Source organism: Blennius ocellaris, assembly GCF_963422515.1.
Source record: "Blennius ocellaris genome assembly, chromosome: 12".
Classification (NCBI taxonomy): domain Eukaryota; kingdom Metazoa; phylum Chordata; class Actinopteri; order Blenniiformes; family Blenniidae; genus Blennius; species Blennius ocellaris.
Genome location: NC_137661.1, coordinates 24,994,734 through 25,012,752, shown reverse-complemented (window position 1 = coordinate 25,012,752; position 18,019 = coordinate 24,994,734). Strand labels below are relative to the sequence as shown.

The 18,019-nt window shown below is 42.6% G+C and overlaps 1 protein-coding gene across 2 annotated transcripts in view; it reads left to right on the top strand.

The window, feature by feature from the left end:
- pbx1b (pre-B-cell leukemia homeobox 1b) overlaps window positions 1–16,919 on the top strand; it is a 73,858-nt gene extending 56,939 nt beyond the window's left edge. The window contains exons 5-9 of one of the 2 annotated variants that reach the window (XM_080506099.1): window positions 2,750–2,885; window positions 4,526–4,685; window positions 7,245–7,357; window positions 8,734–8,823; window positions 13,876–16,919. In XM_080506099.1, coding sequence (XP_080362225.1) covers window positions 2,750–2,885; window positions 4,526–4,685; window positions 7,245–7,357; window positions 8,734–8,823; window positions 13,876–13,968 — 592 coding nt within the window. In that variant the 3' untranslated portion in view covers window positions 13,969–16,919. The remainder of the gene's footprint in view (window positions 1–2,749; window positions 2,886–4,525; window positions 4,686–7,244; window positions 7,358–8,733; window positions 8,824–13,875) is intronic. The other variant, XM_080506100.1, reaches the window with a different exon arrangement.
- Window positions 16,920–18,019: the final 1,100 nt, after the last annotated feature.

Here is an 18,019-nt window from a genome sequence, read left to right as displayed (position 1 = left end):
CTATTCTCTTGCAAATGACTGTGGTGGCGGCGGCGGCGGCGGGAGGGGGGGGAAGAGGACGAGGAGAGGCTCTCACTGGTTGAGAGGCGCCGCCACGCTCGGCTCCACTGATTAATCTACTGGCTGCTGGAGCACCATGCTGCGCACATTTACATATTTTCATGCAGGCTTTCGGAGCGGGGGACCGAGATTTTAGTGCAAATCTCCTCGCCAGTCGATGCTCGCAAAGAGATTTTTTTACAGGGTTCCTCGACAGTTTATGTAAAGCCACCCCCCCCCCCCCCCGTTAGATGTAGCACATTGCAGACATGCTCGGCGCAGGATCTGGAGGGGTCAGTCAAGTCAAGGGCATCAGCATGTGATATCTCTGCTTTAAGAAGCGGGAGGTCGGGTTGGGCACCGACCATTTTCATATTCATGATCAAAATGTGTGTCATTGTGTCACGTTGGAGGCTTTCCAAAGACGCTTGAGAGGCAGAGAGCGATCATGCAAGTCACACTGTTACTTTGTACGTCTGTAAAATAAATTAGATGAGCTTAAAGGACCAAACCCAAATAAAGACATTCTAAGAAGCAAATCTGGGGGAAAAGTGTTTAATGGCGTTAAAAGAGAAAATGCAAACAAATATTTGAGCGATGTTGAATCTAAATCCATTTTTGACATTCGACCAGGTGACAGTGAAGTTATCTGATGTCCTGATTCAGTTTTTCCTTGATTTTCCCTCCATTTGAATATTGGATCATAGGAGCTGCATTCAGAATATGCTGTGTCTGTGTGAGCTGGACTGGCTACCATCTATGGTAAGAGAGGAGGAAGTACTTCCTCACGTGGCGCCATGTGCCAGAGCAGAGCTGCCCAGTTGCGGGAGGAGCCTACCTTGATTGTGATTGGCTAAACCCCCTGATGACGCTATATAGGGTTTGATTTCTGATTGGCTAGTTGGAGCAACACACTTTTTAAAACCTGAAACAAGCCAGGGAGAGAGAGGACACACTCTCTTCACTTATGGGGCGTCGTTCCAGGTGTGGAGACGATTATTACTGCTGGAAAACCTTTAGAAAGTGAATTCTGCACAATATTATCCCTTTAAAATGTGCTTGGTATATGCTGTCGATGTGACCTTATAAATTAAGCGTATAGTTTGAATATTAAACACAACATAGAGTGGTTGTGAACTGAAAACTAACAAAACTCCAACAGAATTTAAACACACAGACAGCCTGAGAATGACAGTGACTCACTGATTCCAACTGTTGTACATTTCCACTGTTCTCCTGGAGTCCAAGCGATTTCGAAAAGGTCCACGTTGAGAGCCATTTTCAAATATTGTACAGGGGCCCTGAGCACCATTCTCATATAAACCAGCATCGGTTAATTAATACAAATAATTAAACAAGTCTTTATAATATTTACATTCCATTCCGATGGAAAAATATTTATTTCAAAGAACTAGTGTTGAACTCCACTCGATCCTTTTTCATCATGTTTTCAGGAAACCCATGACAAAATATCGCCCCCAAAAAAACATACATACACACACACACGTGGAAGTTTTAATTGAAGATGTCAACATACTGTACATTTAAAGGCTTCAATGTTCTGGGTGTAAGCACAAACCGCCGCGTGGAAACCTCCTTTGTCACTATTAATCGCAGCCATTAACTTAATTATTATGAGCCAGCATGTGCTTTTATTATTGCCACCGCTAACGGCTTTTTTTTTTTTTTTTTTAGCTGCTCATAAATGGAGCTGCACAGCAGCAATTCCAGACTAAATTGTTCTCTGGTGTCCTGACAAAGTGTCTCCCAGCAAAACTGCAGCTCAATTGAAAGTTTCTCGTGCAGGAAGTCAATCTGGTGTAGGAACAGACGAAAGGTGAGGGGGGACGCGTTAATCTCAGGATCGTGTCATTAATGGCGTTTAAATTGTGCCTTCTTTCTTTCTTTCTTTTTTTTTTTTTAATCTTGGAGCCTCTGCACTGATGTCTGGTTAACTCAAAATATCACAGTGAGGCCAAACGCTGGCGGGTGCATGGAAACGTACAAGATAAAATTGATAAGCAGCTGAATCACCAGCAGAGTTAGCTGAATGTCGCTCATTGGTTTAACTGCACACACTTGAGATGTGCTACATGCTACATGCTAAAGGTCGTGTGTGTTTGGAATTTGAATGAGATTTTATGGCATTTAATGAGTAATCGTATCGGTACTCAGTATCAGCAAGTGGCTAAAGGTTAGTACTCGTAATTGTACTCATCCTTTAAAAAAAGTATTCAACCATTTATCTGGAAAATAATCAAATTCGATAATATCTTTTAGGTTTAAGTACCTCTTAATGATGATCACAGAAAACAAGTTTGCAGAACCGAGTTAGCATCGCTCGCATGTTAGCTGTTAGCTCATATCGGTGCCATCAAACTGAGCTGGGAGCGTCTCCATGGCAACAGACGCTGATCTCCATGAGGTGCCTCTCATCCGCTTTGTATTTGACATTTTTGTGCATTTTTGGGGGGATTTATTCAGAAACGGTAAGTCAAAAATCCAAAAATCTGATCGATTGATCCTTAGACGATGACAAATCGTCCCTGCAGAGTCCGCGCAATCAGGATTAATCGTTTTTTTTGTGAAAAGTTAATAGAGTCGATACAGTAAAACACCAGAGCCTGTGCACGCCACTGACACTCCGACAGGTTTTCGTTCTGACGTCGCCCATTGACTCGATTCTCTCTCTCTCCACTTCTTGCCGCAGGCGGAAAAGGCGAAACTTCAACAAGCAGGCAACAGAGATCCTGAATGAGTACTTCTACTCGCACCTCAGTAATCCCTACCCGAGTGAGGAGGCTAAAGAGGAGCTGGCAAAGAAGTGCGCCATCACAGTGGCCCAGGTACGTCGCGTCCACCTCTTGCCGTCTCACCTGTGGCGTCACTGTCGTGACGCCGAACGGCGAGACGAGGACTTTTCTGTTTAGTTTTTTTTTTTTCCCTTCTTTAATCTGAAGCAACTGAGAGCATTAAAGCAAGTAACCTAAGAATAGGTTTCCTGACTGTCATGAGTACAGACAGCTCCTCTAATCTTTCAGTGGTACCTTTCAGCGAGACAACAAAGGACGCGCAGTAAAAATACCACATGTCGGAAGTTTGTAAATCTCGTGGAAACGAAGCCGGAGCAAAGCTATTTTTGACCAAGAACACGGCGTCGCCATTGAAGTGGCACCAGCTGAGCACAATACGGTGGTCACCGGCGGTATTTATCTCAGCGTGCGGTGGAACCGGTTGACTCCCGGATCTGAAGATACATTTTAAACGTAGCACACGTGCTTTTATACGCAGCCGGCGTTCAACCGCAATCCGATGTTTGTCATACAAACTGGTTGCAATGACCATGTTGTGAATTACTCAAGAGAAAACCTAGATATGAGGAATGGGATATTGACATGTTTCTAAACAGTGGATTAAAACTACTCAGACTCAGAGGGGTCAAATATATATTTGCAAATACAGCTAATATCTGGTTTCATCTTGCACAATTACATTTTTTATTGCTTTTGATGGATGCAATGGTCACAGACCCCCATGCACTCTTTAAACATGATGCTGGATGAAGAATATTACCATCATTATTTGCCTTCTTTGCACAATATCCAACCTGTAAATTTTTTATTTTTTTTTATTTTCCTTTGTCGCCAAATTTAATGAAATCCCCAGTATTCCTGCTTCTACTTGACATCGATAACTAATCGACGAATAAGCCGCCGCGCGTTCATCTCCATACGAGAGTTCGCTGCCGCTCGGGAGCCGACAGACTCAAACCTTCGCCGCTTTACGCTCTCAATCTCTGCACGCCCGGCGCCCGGGTCGCTCGGGTCCTGCGAGGACTGACAATCAGGCAGGCGATGACGTCGCCGAGGTAAACAGCCGTTTGCGTTTCGAATCCATCACTGGGGAATGGATTGTTTTCTCAATTGGTTCCATTCATTTCTACTAGGCGTGAAGGATGCGACCCCCCCCCCCCCCCTCAGATTGCGGAAGGGGGCCCGGTTTGCCCAGATGATTTGTCGAGTTTCCGCTCCTCCGCCGTAATAAAGAGGAGAATGTTTACCTACTCGGAGCGTCGGAAACTTTGCGGGATTGATTTAGTTTTCATCTTAATATTGTTTATCATTAGCGCTGGGATTACCTCCCCTGGCTTCGTCTGGGAGTCCATTAGCCGTAATGGGTGTTAGCGGATGTTGACTGATTAGCGCTCGCGTGAGTTCTGATGATAGCTGCAGTCATGGTGACATAATGAGACTGTTATTGGCAATCATTCCATTTTGCCACTAATGCGGATTCACAGCACCGGTCTCAGTATCCCACCCCCACCCCCCGCCCCTTTTTTTTTTTTTTTTTTTTTACACCTCTGACGGGGCACCGCAATGCTGCTACATGCCGTCAGATTTGCCTTTGATTCGCTCCGGGTTTGTGTTTGTGTCTGCAAAAAAAAAAAAAAAATGTTTAACGTCACTGCCTTGTCTTGTCTGCTCAGGTTTCCAACTGGTTTGGGAATAAAAGAATCAGATACAAGAAAAACATTGGTAAGTTCCAGGAAGAAGCCAACATGTACGCTGCGAGAACTGCCGTCAATGCGGCTAATGCATCCTCACATGGAAGCCAAGCAAATTCACCCTCAACTCCAAACTCTGCAGGTGAGACAGGAAGTCCCTGGCTCTGCTCAGCTACTAGAACATTGTACCTCCTCTCTGTGCGTTTAGTGCAAATGAAGCAACCCGAGGCTTTTTTCAGTGCTCACGCTGGTGACTTGTACGCGAATTTAAAAAACAAAAAACAAAAAAAAAACAAAAACAAAACAATTAGGGCCCTGAGAAAAGGCTTCACCAGTTGACAATGCACTGCTCCCATACTGACCAGGTTTCCCTTTAACAAGCACAACTTCTTCCCCCGTAAGAAAACAAAGCTGTGTCAGGGATTAGCCAAACCTGAGCCCCATGCCAAGTCTCCATATGCTTACTGTCCTTTTTGTCTCGGTCTCCAGCAATCTTGTTTCTCATGTCTTTTAACACTTACTGACATTTGAAGGATGCGTCTCGTGTGGTTACTCCATTTAGCTTTTCTCGCAGAGCTCCACGTCGTCTGGACTTTCTGTTCATCGTCACTCAAAATTCACTTTTTAGTACTAATTTGTAGTCACGAGTTCAAATTTACCCCATTTTGGTACGTTTTCTAGCATTTGAGCACCAACACACCTGTAAATGTGCCTCTATGTTTGTATTCTGGAGTGTAGAATTAGAGCCACCAACTGTTAATGTCAAGGTACTGAAGTATTACAAAAATAAGTTCACTGAGCCCTGTCATACATACATACATACAGCTGCTGATTAGTCATATATTGTTTCTTAAATAAAAACACAAAATGGTAAAACTCAGTAGTTAACAAATATTTTACAAAAATAAATTTCTTTTTAAGCTGACTTTAATATTTTGGGTCAGATTAATCCCACTATTATAAATATAATAGTGTTTATTTAAGTTGAAGTAAAGAAATATCAGACAGTTTTCAATTAAAATGGATTTTAAACAACTTCCATTTTTTTTTTAAATTTAGGCTACTTTGAACAACTTTTCATCAAACAACAACAACAAAAATTCTACTTTTCACACTTGTGGTGAGACGTCATGAACTGTTTTAGAACTTGTAGTTCGTTCTGTCAGGGAATTGCAGTTGGACCAAAACACAGACTCGCAAAGTTCCATAAAAACTAGTTTATTGTCCAAGAAATATTATATAAAATAAAAATAAAAAAAACCCACAAGGACCCAGGAATGACATGTTTACAAGACAGCAGAGGGAGAGGGTTTAAATATACTGGGAAGGGCTGGACACAGGTGGAACACAATAAGGGAGAAGCTCATTGGTTAATTGGAAACACGAGGTGAGACACAAGAGACCTGACAAGTTCCTGTTGCATTTACTTTAAAACTGCACTAAAAACATAATCGATCTTGATTCTTATCATAAAGAAATCATGAACAAAGTATTGAAATTAGTTAATCAGAAAATAATATTTTTTAATTATAATTGTAATCAATCATAGAACTATAAAGAATTTAATAATGCACGACAACGTTTTTTAATTGTTTCAGAAAAGTTTCACACTTGGCCACTGGAGGGTGCTGTTGTTTGGTTTTTGTAATGAAACCACAAGAACAAAATGCTATAAACATTATCAATACGGACATACGACATACATAAAAAATAAAACTGTGACTGAGTGACAGAAGTACCAAATAGAATCCCAAACCTGATGGTTAGGAATTCCTCGTAATTATATATATAAAAAAAAACACAAAACATTGTGTCATTGAACAAAACACTATGATTAACAGTTATAAACAATCTACTGACTCAAATTTTTATTAAAAAAACAACTATATTCTGCATTTTAGTCCAATTAAATCCTGATTTTAAGACATTTTAACACCACTAAATATTTTCTATATCTATGAGTAATTTTCCTAATCTCACAAAGTAATTCTTAACATCTATAAAGTATTTTTTTTATGACAGCTGTGTGGAACAGAAGCGTGTGTAAGCTTTGTTACAAAAAAAAAAGGAATTCCAAGGAATTTATTTGGTGGCGACGTTAAAAGACGAGTTCGAACAGGCTTGTCAAGCTGTGGCGCGAAAACGGCCAAATTTGCGACCCATGGAACCACACCAGACGTATCCTCTCAAACTGCCATCCTCAAAACAACTGAGAAATGTCATTTGCTGTTTTACTTTGAGTCGCACCGCAAACGGGGAGTCGGTCCGAGGCTACATACCGAGGACAAACTAGCTCAAAACCGAAAGTCGCGACTCTTCCTGTCCCCTGAAATTTTCTCTTTCGTACGTCAAGTTTGAGTCACGGAAACAAGTTTTCCCGAGAGCCCGACCGCTTTGCCCGACTCTGGGTAATACAGCAAATGAGCCTTTCTCCGAATGTCGGACTGCTTCTTCAAACGTCTTATTTTTCCTGGATAAATGCACATCTGTTGTTTGAAATCATGAAAGTGGACACGGCTCGTCTGTCCCTGCGTGTCCCTTCAGTGTCCTCTAGGCTGCTTTCTAACCTAGCCTGGCTGCATGCGGCTCCTCCGGGACGGGGGCCCTCTTTTTGCTCCACCCTCCCCAACCCCCTACCCCCCAACCTCCCTTGCTTGCTTCCTGTCTTTCTGTGATTCCACTGCTCCGTCTCTCCTTTCAGGTTCTGCTGGCTCTTTTAACATGTCAAACTCCGGGGACTTGTTCATGAGCGTGCAGTCTCTCAATGGGGACTCATACCAGGGGGCTCAGGTGGGAGCCAACGTGCAGTCGCAGGTAGGGCCCCGAGCAGAGGCGATGAGAAAACAAGGGGAGGGGGGGGCTGATTTCTCTACTGTCCAATCGAATTAATCAGTCGTAAAAAAGTGCTTGGACAAGAAGCTTAAATCATTTCATCCACACAGAATTGTTGCTAAGCTGCTTTGCGTTTGCCTCCCAAAACTGTCCCGTCAAATTACATCAACTGTTCTTCGGGCCACATTTACACGTACCTTGGTTTTTGCAAAATTTGGGATATTTCTCTGCGCTTGCATTTACACATAAACGCGATCTGGAAAAAAAAAATCTCCATTTGCATCTGAAGCGGAGTAGATTTAAGTCACACATCGTGACGTCATATTTTTTTTTTCCCCCAGGATTCTGATTGGCTATCATGGCTTCATGCTTCTCGTTACACTGCCCCCTACAGGTTTGGCTCATAGTAGCTCCGAACCAGGTGTAAATGCGTGTCCGTGAAAATGAAGAAATTCTTTTTTTTAAACATAGAGGTGGAAATAAAATGTATTTGTAAAAACCCTTGTGTAAACGTGGCCCTAGTGAATTTCTTTTTTTATTTGTTTCATTAAATCAAACAGGAAACCTTCGACTCTTCGATAGTTACAGTTCAACAATCGCGTTCATATTAAAAATGCTCCCGCTGTACATACTTACTCCAAATTGTCTGTGTAAAAATACTTTACCCCAAACAAGGTTTTGCTAAATATATATTATTTGTGTTGTTCTAACCCGCTTTCAAAAATGTGCATTTTCAAGTGAGTCTGACCACCGTCGTCGTGGAAACAGAACGAAATGCAACAAAAGTGTTTTGCGTTTTCACTTGAAAGTCAAATTTCTGAGCAAACCCATTTGTAGAGTGTGATTTTCTCCAATATTTTCTCCAATATCAGACGTTCGATCCATAGTTTAAACGTTGGCGAGACTTTTTCCTTCCATTCAAGCAGAATAAAGAGATGCAAAGGGTTTTTTTTCAGAAGGTTCGATGATCCAACGTGAAATATCTAAAAACCTTTTCTGGAAAATGCTCAGTTTTGGACAAAAACCAAAATAAGAAGTGCAATCGCACGTGTTCCGATTTTAAACAAAGTGTAGGAAACTCCCAGCTCGGCCTCCATGTCGCCTGGCAATAAAAAAAAAAAAACAACAACAACAAATATTTCTTTTTCCTGACTTTCCTTTCTTTTTTTCTCTTTCTCTTTGTTTTTTTTTGTGTGTGTGTTTTTTTTTCTTGTTTTTATTCCATTGAACCCCAAAGTCTCCAAGGGCATGCTCGCAGCGGTGTACTGCTGTTGTCTCTCTCTTGTTGTCTTGTCATTCCTGCGCTTGTTTTGTGTTGACTCTGACCTTGCTTTGTCTGCTGCTTCCGAATGTTTCAGGTGGATACCCTTCGCCATGTTATCAGTCAGACAGGCGGATACAGTGAAGGACTCACGGCCAACCAGATGTACAGTCCGCAGGGCATCAATGTAAGCGCCCCCCCCTCTCTCTTCCTCTTCCTCCCTCTCCCCCCCCCTCTCTCTCCCCCCCCTCTACCAATTATTTCAAAGCCACGGGGCTCAGAATGCCACTTAGTCAGACTTGTCTCCCAGTCTGTGGTCACCTAGTTGATTGCTTGTGCATCGCTCACGCCACGAGCCCCCCCCCCCCGTCGTCGTCGCACACGCCGGCCCGGCGTCTCGGGCGCTGTCATGTTCGATCAGGTCCCCGGCGTAGCACCTGCAGCCACGCACGGCCCTGCCCGTGAGACGACTGCACAAACAGGTGACACCTCGCGTGGCCGACCACCTGACTCCTGATTAGCAGCAGCCTGGAGGCCTCTGGGTGTGCGTGTGTGTGTGTGTGCGTGTGTGTGTGTGTGTGTGTGTGCGTGCGTGCGTGCGTGCGTGCGTGTGTGTGTGTGTGTGCGTGCGTGCGTGTGTGTTGTCTAAACCTGGGCCTTAATGGAGATAAATGTTTATTTTGGGGAAAAGAGAGAAGTTTACTGTTCACATGCACAGTTAAAGGTGTTTGATAAACACATCCTCCTCTTCGCTCCGGCAAGATGAAACACGATTAATCTAGATTACAAAAAAAATTTTTTTTATCTTGATTAACCTAAATTAATTCACAGCAACCCTGTGGTTAATCTGATTAAAATAGGCTAAAATGGGTTTTTTAGGAGAAACCCCAAAAAGATTTTTTAAGTTGAGATTACATTGGCTATTCTTTTAGCTACAAAGGAAAACAGAGAGGGGAAAGGAAAAAAAAAAAAAAAAAAGCATTCGAGGGGGTGAGCCATCGAGTTCGGGTACAGATAGAAGGGTGGGAGGGGGGGGGGGGTGAGAGAGTGGGGGGTGTAGCTGGCGGCGGCAAAACAGTAGGGAAATTCACAGCGACAAGCCGTGTCGTAAAGGGGAAAATCGATAAGACAGACACAAGGAGAGCGGAGTGTGGACTCGGGACAGCGTTCCAAGCGCATTGCTCAGATCACGTCCCCGCCGCACTAATGGTCCTGACAGGGAGCCGCGCCGAGGAGGACGGGGACGTACGGTCGGCCCAGCCTCCTCCGCTACCGCCGCCGCCGCCGTGCCTCGCTGGCCATATGATAATCAGACGGAACGGCTCTTGTACTTAAAAAAAAAAAAGAAATAGAACGAGTGCAACCTCAACAAACTGCACAACTGGGGACGCCGCGTTCCCAGCTGGAACGTAAACAAACACGTCAGATGTTGAAACGGAGACAGTTCGGTGTCGACCGACACGGCCTTGTTTACCTTGTTTACCACAACGTGTCATTATGGAACGTGAGGCTAGCTGGAGTTGTCGCTCCCCGGCGCACCAAACGTTTGGTGTTGGTGAAAGTCGTAGACGGTTGTCATGGCGCCGTGTGTCGTTCAGTGGAATCTGAAGGCCTTCAGCCGCTCTGTAGAGGCTCCCCGAAGCTTTCGCTCAATTATACGAATATAAACATTGTGTTTTATTCTTATTCTATATATGCAAAAGAGTTATTTCCAAAAGGAGTTGTATCTCGTGGTTTGAAAGGGGTCATATTATGCGATATTCACTTTTTAATTAATTCCAGCAGTAATAATCGTCCCCATACCGGGAACCAAGTGAAGAAAGTGTTTCCTCTCTCTCCCTGGCTTGTTTTGGTTTTTAAAAAGTGTGTTGCGCCAACCAGCCAATCAGAAATCAAACCCTATATAGTGTCATCGGGGGGTTTAGCCAATCACAATCAAGGTAGGCTCCTCCCTCTTTGACTCCTCCCACAATCAGGCAGTTGTGCTCTGGCACACGGCGCCACAAGAGGAAGTACTTCCTTCGTCTTTCCCATAGATGGGCGTGTGTGTGGGCGGAGCCAGTCCAGCTCACACAGACACAGCAGATTCTGAATGCAGCTCCTATGATCTGATATTCTAATGGAGAGAAAATCAAGGAAAAGCAAAAGTGTTGAAAATCTGGATAAAATTCCCGTTTTAAAGGGGCTTTGAAAAAAGAAAAAGCAACTGAAATGGGATAAAATTCAAAAACTGGTTAAAAGAAAAACCTAAAATGACGAGAATTTCTACAACAAAGGCACAAAAATTGGCAATACCTTTAAAAAGGAGCCAAAATCATTAAAAGTACTGTAGTTTTGTGTGCACAGATGCATTGGCATCAATTTAAAGTTCAAGTTTAAATGTGTTACTGCTCTAGTTATACATGATTTCATAATAAAACAAGTCTCTTTTTGTCATAAAGGTCGTGGACCCGCGTCTTAAACAACGTCTGTATGGATGAGAAACACGGAACACGATCCTATACGTACAATCAAACGTTCCTGTTTCTGTTTCAACTCTGATTTGTTTATTTCTCGCGAACGTTTCCCTTCACAGCCTGTGGCGTTTTACCTGTTTTCCAAAAGTTGTTCCACAACTTTTAGTGAGTTTGATGCAGGTTGCTGAACATTTCTGTACATTTCTCCTTATTATTATTATTTTTTTTTTTTTTTACACAGAAATAAAAACCTAATAACACATCCCAACTCTTCATCGCTCTGCCATCAAACTCAAAGCGAATCGTCTCATTTCCAACGTCCTGACGCGTCGTTTTACGTCCCGTCGGGGGAAAACGATCGCGTCGTCTTTTTTTTTAATTTTTTTAAAGAAAGACATTTTTAAATACATTACAGTCATTCCAATGTGCTTTTATAGAGAAAGTAGAAAAGCCCAACATATCCACATGAGCAAGCAGGTTTGTTTGCGACTATGGAAAGGAGAAACTCCCCCCAACAGGGAGAAACTTTGTAGAAAACAGAGTCAGAGGTGGAGGAATTCTGCTGACCGGTCGGGGTGAAAGGATGGAGGAGAGGAGAGGAAAGAGAAAGACTTGGTGGGGAGATACATACATTTTTTTTCTTTTTAATAATACAGTAATCACAGTGATCTAAATATTTTCCAACCGCCATGAGATTGAACCAGCCTGAGCAACAACAGAGCAAAAACCAAAATAATCACAACAATTATAACAGGAACGAAAACAAAAGGACACAAAACAAAGAAAGAAAAAAGAAAAAAAAGAGGAAAACAGAACGAAACACATAAAAAAAAACAAAAACAAAAACAAAAACAAACAAAAACAGGAAGAGAGAAAAAAAAAAGTTTCCTCCTTTCTTTGTGGACTTGCCATGGGGGGCCGGCTGTATATCCAGATAGGCTAGGAGCGGCGGCGTAAACCCCGCCCCCCCCCACCCCCCCGCCCCCCGGGGGGGAGATGCTGCTAACGTATGCAGGCGCCGTTCCCCCCCTCGGTCCTCTGACCTCACAGATACGGTTCTCCTTGGACGCCTGCTTGCTCTAGCACATCTTACACTGCCACAATAGGCGCTGTTATTCACTGCTACACGCTGTAAAGGCCCCGCGATGCATAATGTACGAGCAGCAGATACGTCTGCCAGCCTGTTTTGCCGCTGATTTATGTAGGCGAGGAAAGAAATCCGTGAGTTCCTGCTCTTCACTTGGCCCTTTTTTTTTTTTTTTTATCTTTCTTTTCTTTTTTTTTTGGTTGTTTTTTAACGACAGTCTTGTGGAAGGTTTGTGTTGTTGTGGTGCAGCTTTTGCTGTTGTTCATCATCATGTTGCAAAGGTTGTTTTTTTTTTTTACTGAATATGGAAAAACTGCATGAATGTAGTAGGTTAAAAAAAAAAAAGAATCTTTTCTGTTTATATTAAACTGAGTTCTCGATTCTTGTTTTACTGACCCATAAGAATACCCGTAGATCGGCGGCGTCCAGTGACGCCAATCTTCCGTGGATTTCCACTGATTTTAAATTAAATGTGGTCATTTTTTAAATCTATTGAGAAGATTTATTTCGAGGTGCTTACATTCTACATTCATGCTATCTTCCAGGATGAGGTTAGTTTAGTATTGAATCATGTCGAAGCTAATGTACAAAGATGTACAAAGATTTCGCAAATCGATCAGCTGAGTATAAAAGATCTCGACCGATGAGAATACCTGGTTGCTGGAAATATTGTCTACTGGAATATGAAGAAAGAATAGTGACTTATTTTAATGACAGTGTTGATTTTCATGAAAATTCTTGTGATTATTATGTTGTTCTTGTACTAAATATGGCTAAAATGGCTTTAAAATGGGTAGAAATTGCTTAAAAGCTGCAAACTTTCAGCTGAAATCTGGGTTTCCTGTTTGCCGTCCCTGGATGTCAAATATCAAAAACCCGCACTGGTGCAAGAAGCACTGGTCTGACTCGGAAAACTACACATTTCAAAGAAAACATAGATTTTTATGATGATTTTGGTGTCAGGGTGAGTTTGTCAAAAAAAAGAAAACGTAACGCAGGAGAATGGTAGAAGTTTTCTGGACATTTCACTGCATTTTGCACCAGAAAGTTTCATTAAAATGTTGAGATTGTATTCCTTTTCAGTAGCAACTGTAAAAATATCGACCTTTTCATCACATATAATCTTCCATCGCTGATCAGATACACTTTTTTGTGTCTTTTTGTTTGTCCCTGCAGTTTTTATTACTCTCAGAATAACTGTCAATCAATCTCTGAAGTCTTATTTTTTTCAATTAAACGACATCATACCTTCCCTCTATCTTTTTATCATTAGTTCGACCTTGAAACTTGTTCCCCATCACCTCGTCGGTCCAGCTGTTTGCGCTGGTGTTGTTCTTGAGGCTCGTCCGTTCTCTCTCACGATGCGAAGCGACAAGCGACAGGCGTGTATTTTTAGATGAAATCTTACCCTCGCGACTTCGACTTTTCTTCTCGGGGCTGCAGCGGCTTCATTACAGGAATTTGAGCGTAGAGTGGATGATGTCGTGGGGGGGGGAGGGGGTGGGGGATAATGTCAGTCTCGTGTTGAAGTATCTGCGGTAATTCGAGGTACGCGCGATGTAGCTTGGGGGCTGCAGTGCCAAGGAGTATTCCTGAGACTTGTATAGCGCCGTGTACCTCGCCCTCGGGTCCTCCGCTCGTGGAGTAATGAATACAACCCCCCCCCCCCCCCCTCTGATTTGTCTCCCCCTTCCAGGCGAACGGCGGCTGGCAGGATGCTCCAACCCCGTCGTCAGTGACTTCGCCCACAGAAGGACCCGGAAGCGTTCACTCCGACACCTCCAACTGATTCTCGCCGTCTCACTTCACCACCTCCCCCCCCCTCACTTGTTCCCCCCCCCCACCCAACCCCCCCACTGTACCCCTCCACCCAACACCCTGTTGTTTGGAGGGGAGGGTGTGTGGTGGCGCACCAGGATTTGTTGGCGATGGAGATGGACGTTTTTTTTGGGGGTTTATTTTTTAAAAAACTGTTGACGGACTGATGAGGGGATTTCTGTTGTCTGGAATCATCGCCGGCCTCCACGGACTCTCGTCTGCTCTTCAGCCATTTTGTACAGTTTCCACTCGTTGGGATTCCTTCCTGCGTTCCGACGCCGTCGCCCCCCCCAGACACCGTCGCCCCCCCCCACCCCCTCTCCCCCCCCACGGTGTAAATTTAGAGCCCCGTTCGAAGTACCTTCGACTCGGAAAATCAACGACGGACTTTGAAAGGACATCGACAGTTCTTCCATTTTAACAACGTTTCTTTTAATATTTCCCTTCTTGATTTCCGTGGTTTCTTTTCTGATCTCAAAGTGCCAAAGTTCAACCCCGGAGGTGAATTTTGATTCCGTCACACGTCTCTGTGAAGTATTATTACATTATTAGACCAATCTTGTAGCCGAGTGATTTACAACTTTTAGATCACTTTTTACTCAGTTTAGGGTGTTTTTTTTTTGTCCGTTTTATTTTGTTGTTGTTCTTTTCGTCAAAGCCGTTCGACTTCTCGTCGTGGATCAAATAAACAAACGGTCAAAATGTAAGAAAGCACAATAACACTTGACGAAACTGGGATGATTTGTAAAGTGCTGTCCAGTCCACCTCGTCGGAAACAATTAAAGGAAATTGAATTAAATGAATTCACTCAGTCACTCACGTACATGCAATTAGGTCTGCGTCAAAATTATATGAGTTTTAAAACAAGAAATTTCATTTTGATAAAAGTGTAATGTTGCAGATCTCGGTTGTTTTTTTTATTTTTATCATTTAATTCAAGCCACCGTTCTCGATATGGACTGAGATTTTGGCGTTAGCAAAGACAAATGTGTAAGAGAAAATGTATCTATGCTTATAATTTACATAAATTTGTTGCTGATCAGACTATGAAGTCATTTGTTTATATGAGGACTTGAGATTCGAATCAAATGGCAAAATTTGACTTGGTTTTCTTTTCTTTTCTTGCACTTTTTCGAGATAAAACAAGATAATTTGTCTGTATGAGACACAACATGTGGGGAAAAGTTTCTATTTTCATCGAAATTCTGTTCCTGATCAGTCTTTTGTCATATTTGGGTGATTTTCAAGAATTGAACCAGATTCAATGCACCAAACAGGCTCACGTTATCAGAATTTGTATTATTTCTTGAGCTTGACAACATTTGAGTAACTTTTCTTCAGGCTTGTTCAAAGAAGTTAATTGAATTCATAAAGTCATATTCCTATTGTACTAGAAATGTTGTTTAAAAGCATTTTTCTTTAACTAAATTATGAGATTCCAGACCTGTTACATGTGCAAATCATTCGTTTTTGTTATTTTTTTTATTTATTTAAGCAAAAAAATTAAACTCCAAGAAAACCTCAAAATGAGATTAGCATATTTTGCTTTTTGATTTTATCAATTGTCACGTCTTTTCCCCTGAATTCAGCCACACTTTTAGTTGGTGAAAACAGAATGAAATGAATCATTTGGGATTTTAACGATTAGTGATATTTCTCTGTTTGAAATTGTTTTGGATTCTGTTTGCAAACTCAACGTCATTTCCTTTGTTCGACCTCTGAACTGACCCGACTTCCATCCTTGATCTACGAAATGTGACGTCGAATCCCTCGGCTTCGGCGTCAAACGCTCCCGGATACCGAAAAAAAAATCAGCTTTACGATGGTTTTCTTTTCCGCCTCCGTTGGATGGATTTTTTTTTTTGATTTCTTCTCGGTGGTACTTGTCGGTTTCCCATGATGCTCCAGTTGTTGCTCCAAAAAAAAAAAGCGGTTCTATGGATTAAAAAGAACAGAAACACCCCGATGGCACACGAATCCACACCATGTCTGAATATATTCTTTACGTCTCCATTTTGTGAATAAGTCATTATTTTTTCTTTGTTTCAGTTACTTTTCACGCTACAATTGTATGTGAATTATCCCGAGAACGCTCTATATACAGTATGTAGATAAGCACCTTTTACTCTTTTTTTTCTTTTGGCATCTTTGAATTCAGGCAGTTTTTAACGCAGCTCGTTCGATTTTTCTGTGAAATCAAGTGTGCGATTTTATACGCAAGCCCCCCCCCCCTTTTCCTCCAACATGGCTTCACTCTGACAAAGGTGGAAAAATAAGTGTCAACGTCGCCCCCTGGCTGGGATTTTTAGATTTACTACCAATAAAGTTCAGTTTTTTGTTGTTTTTTTAAACACAGGTTTGTTTTTTTTTGTCTGTTTTTTTTAAACAGGAGTTTGTATTTATTACACATGTACAAAATCGTGAAGAGTTACACCAAAAAATAAAAGACCCAGCGCGAGACACCCCCTTCCACCCCCCCCCCCCCCCCACCTCCACCCCGGCTCCCCGCCTCTCCCCTTGGACTCGCCCGCTGAGTGCTGGAGCCGAGGGGCCGAGCGGCGCCGGAGTGACGCACAGATTCCGCCTCAGTCGTGTTTTCAAAAGTCACTGGAGTGAACTGACAAGGAGCGGCCATGCAAGGCAAAGCACCGGGCTTGGGGTTTTTTTTATTTTACTTTATTTTTTGTTATTTTTCCAAGGAAGGAGGCTCCTCCTCCTACTCCTCCTCTTAAAACAACAAAAAACAAAAAAACTACTCTTCACATTGCCTGTCAAATATTATGGGAGCTTCATGTAATGATGCTTTTTAGTTTTTCATATAAAACGGAAGAGAGACATGTGAAAAATAACAATTTGTAAAACATGAAATGTTTTATTTGTTGCATGTCTTTTTGTTCTTCAATAAAATAACGTACTGCAGTGGGTTTTTTTTTTTTTTTTAGTGTTAAACTTCTTTTTTTTTTTTTTTTTTTTTTACCAGGATTTCAGAGTGAACTTGTGGAGCCTTTTTCTTGACAGGTTTTAAAGTTTTAAGATCTCTGCGTATGTTTTAAAAAAAACAATAAAATAAAATAAACCAACAACAAGGTGTCAAATGGGATTTTGAAAAAAAAAATGTATTTTTTATTCCGATTGTTTTTGTTTTTTGGTTTTTTTTTTCTGTGAAGGAAAAAAATAAAAATAAAACAGCCGAAGGAGCGTAGGTTTGATGAGCTCTAAATTTGTACTGGCAATGCATATCCTAAAAAAAAAATAAAAAAAATAGTTCCTTTTGTTGCATAAGTGGGGGGGTCGTGTCGTTTCTCGCCGCTCCGAACGGGAGTGCGACTTCGCCGGCGGGGGTCAGAGGTCAGGAGTCACTGGAGGACACGAGTTCACACGTCGCCAGACTTGTCAGCGCCCGCATCGTCGCCAATAACATCGCACCTCTTCGCTTTTCTCACCGTGTGGCGGCACGCAGGCTTTTTTTTTTTCTTTTTTCCCCCCATTTTAATCGCCACTCCAACCACGAAGGACACAGTTGCCAGAGCGTGTTCCTCCTCACCTCCTCCACGGCGAGGGGTGTTGAAGGGGCACATTTTCACAGTTTGCAAAAGTGAGTGAAAGCTGCACGCTCCGAGCAGACAAGACGCCGCCACCGCCACCGCCACCCATCTCCAAACCCCCTCCGAGGCACGGCTAATGTGCCGTCCCCTTGGAAGACGCACAATCCACACTTATCTCCCTCCTCCAGATAAACCTCGACGGGACGTTTGATTCTGTTACTTTTCGACGCGCTCCCTCCCCCTTGGAAAGCGAGAGAGAGGGAGGGAGGGAGGGAGGGAGGGGGCATGAAAAAAACGCTCACTTGTGGATTAGCGAGGCTCCCAGGAGCGTCGGGGAAATCGAGGGAGCGTGACAAGAGATTGTGGGAGTGACATATGCAAACATGATCAAGTGTAATTACATGGAGGAGCCTCCTTGTTTCTATCAAAGGCTCTTTCTTTTTAGCCACTGAAAGGCAAAAAAAAAAAAAAAAAGGA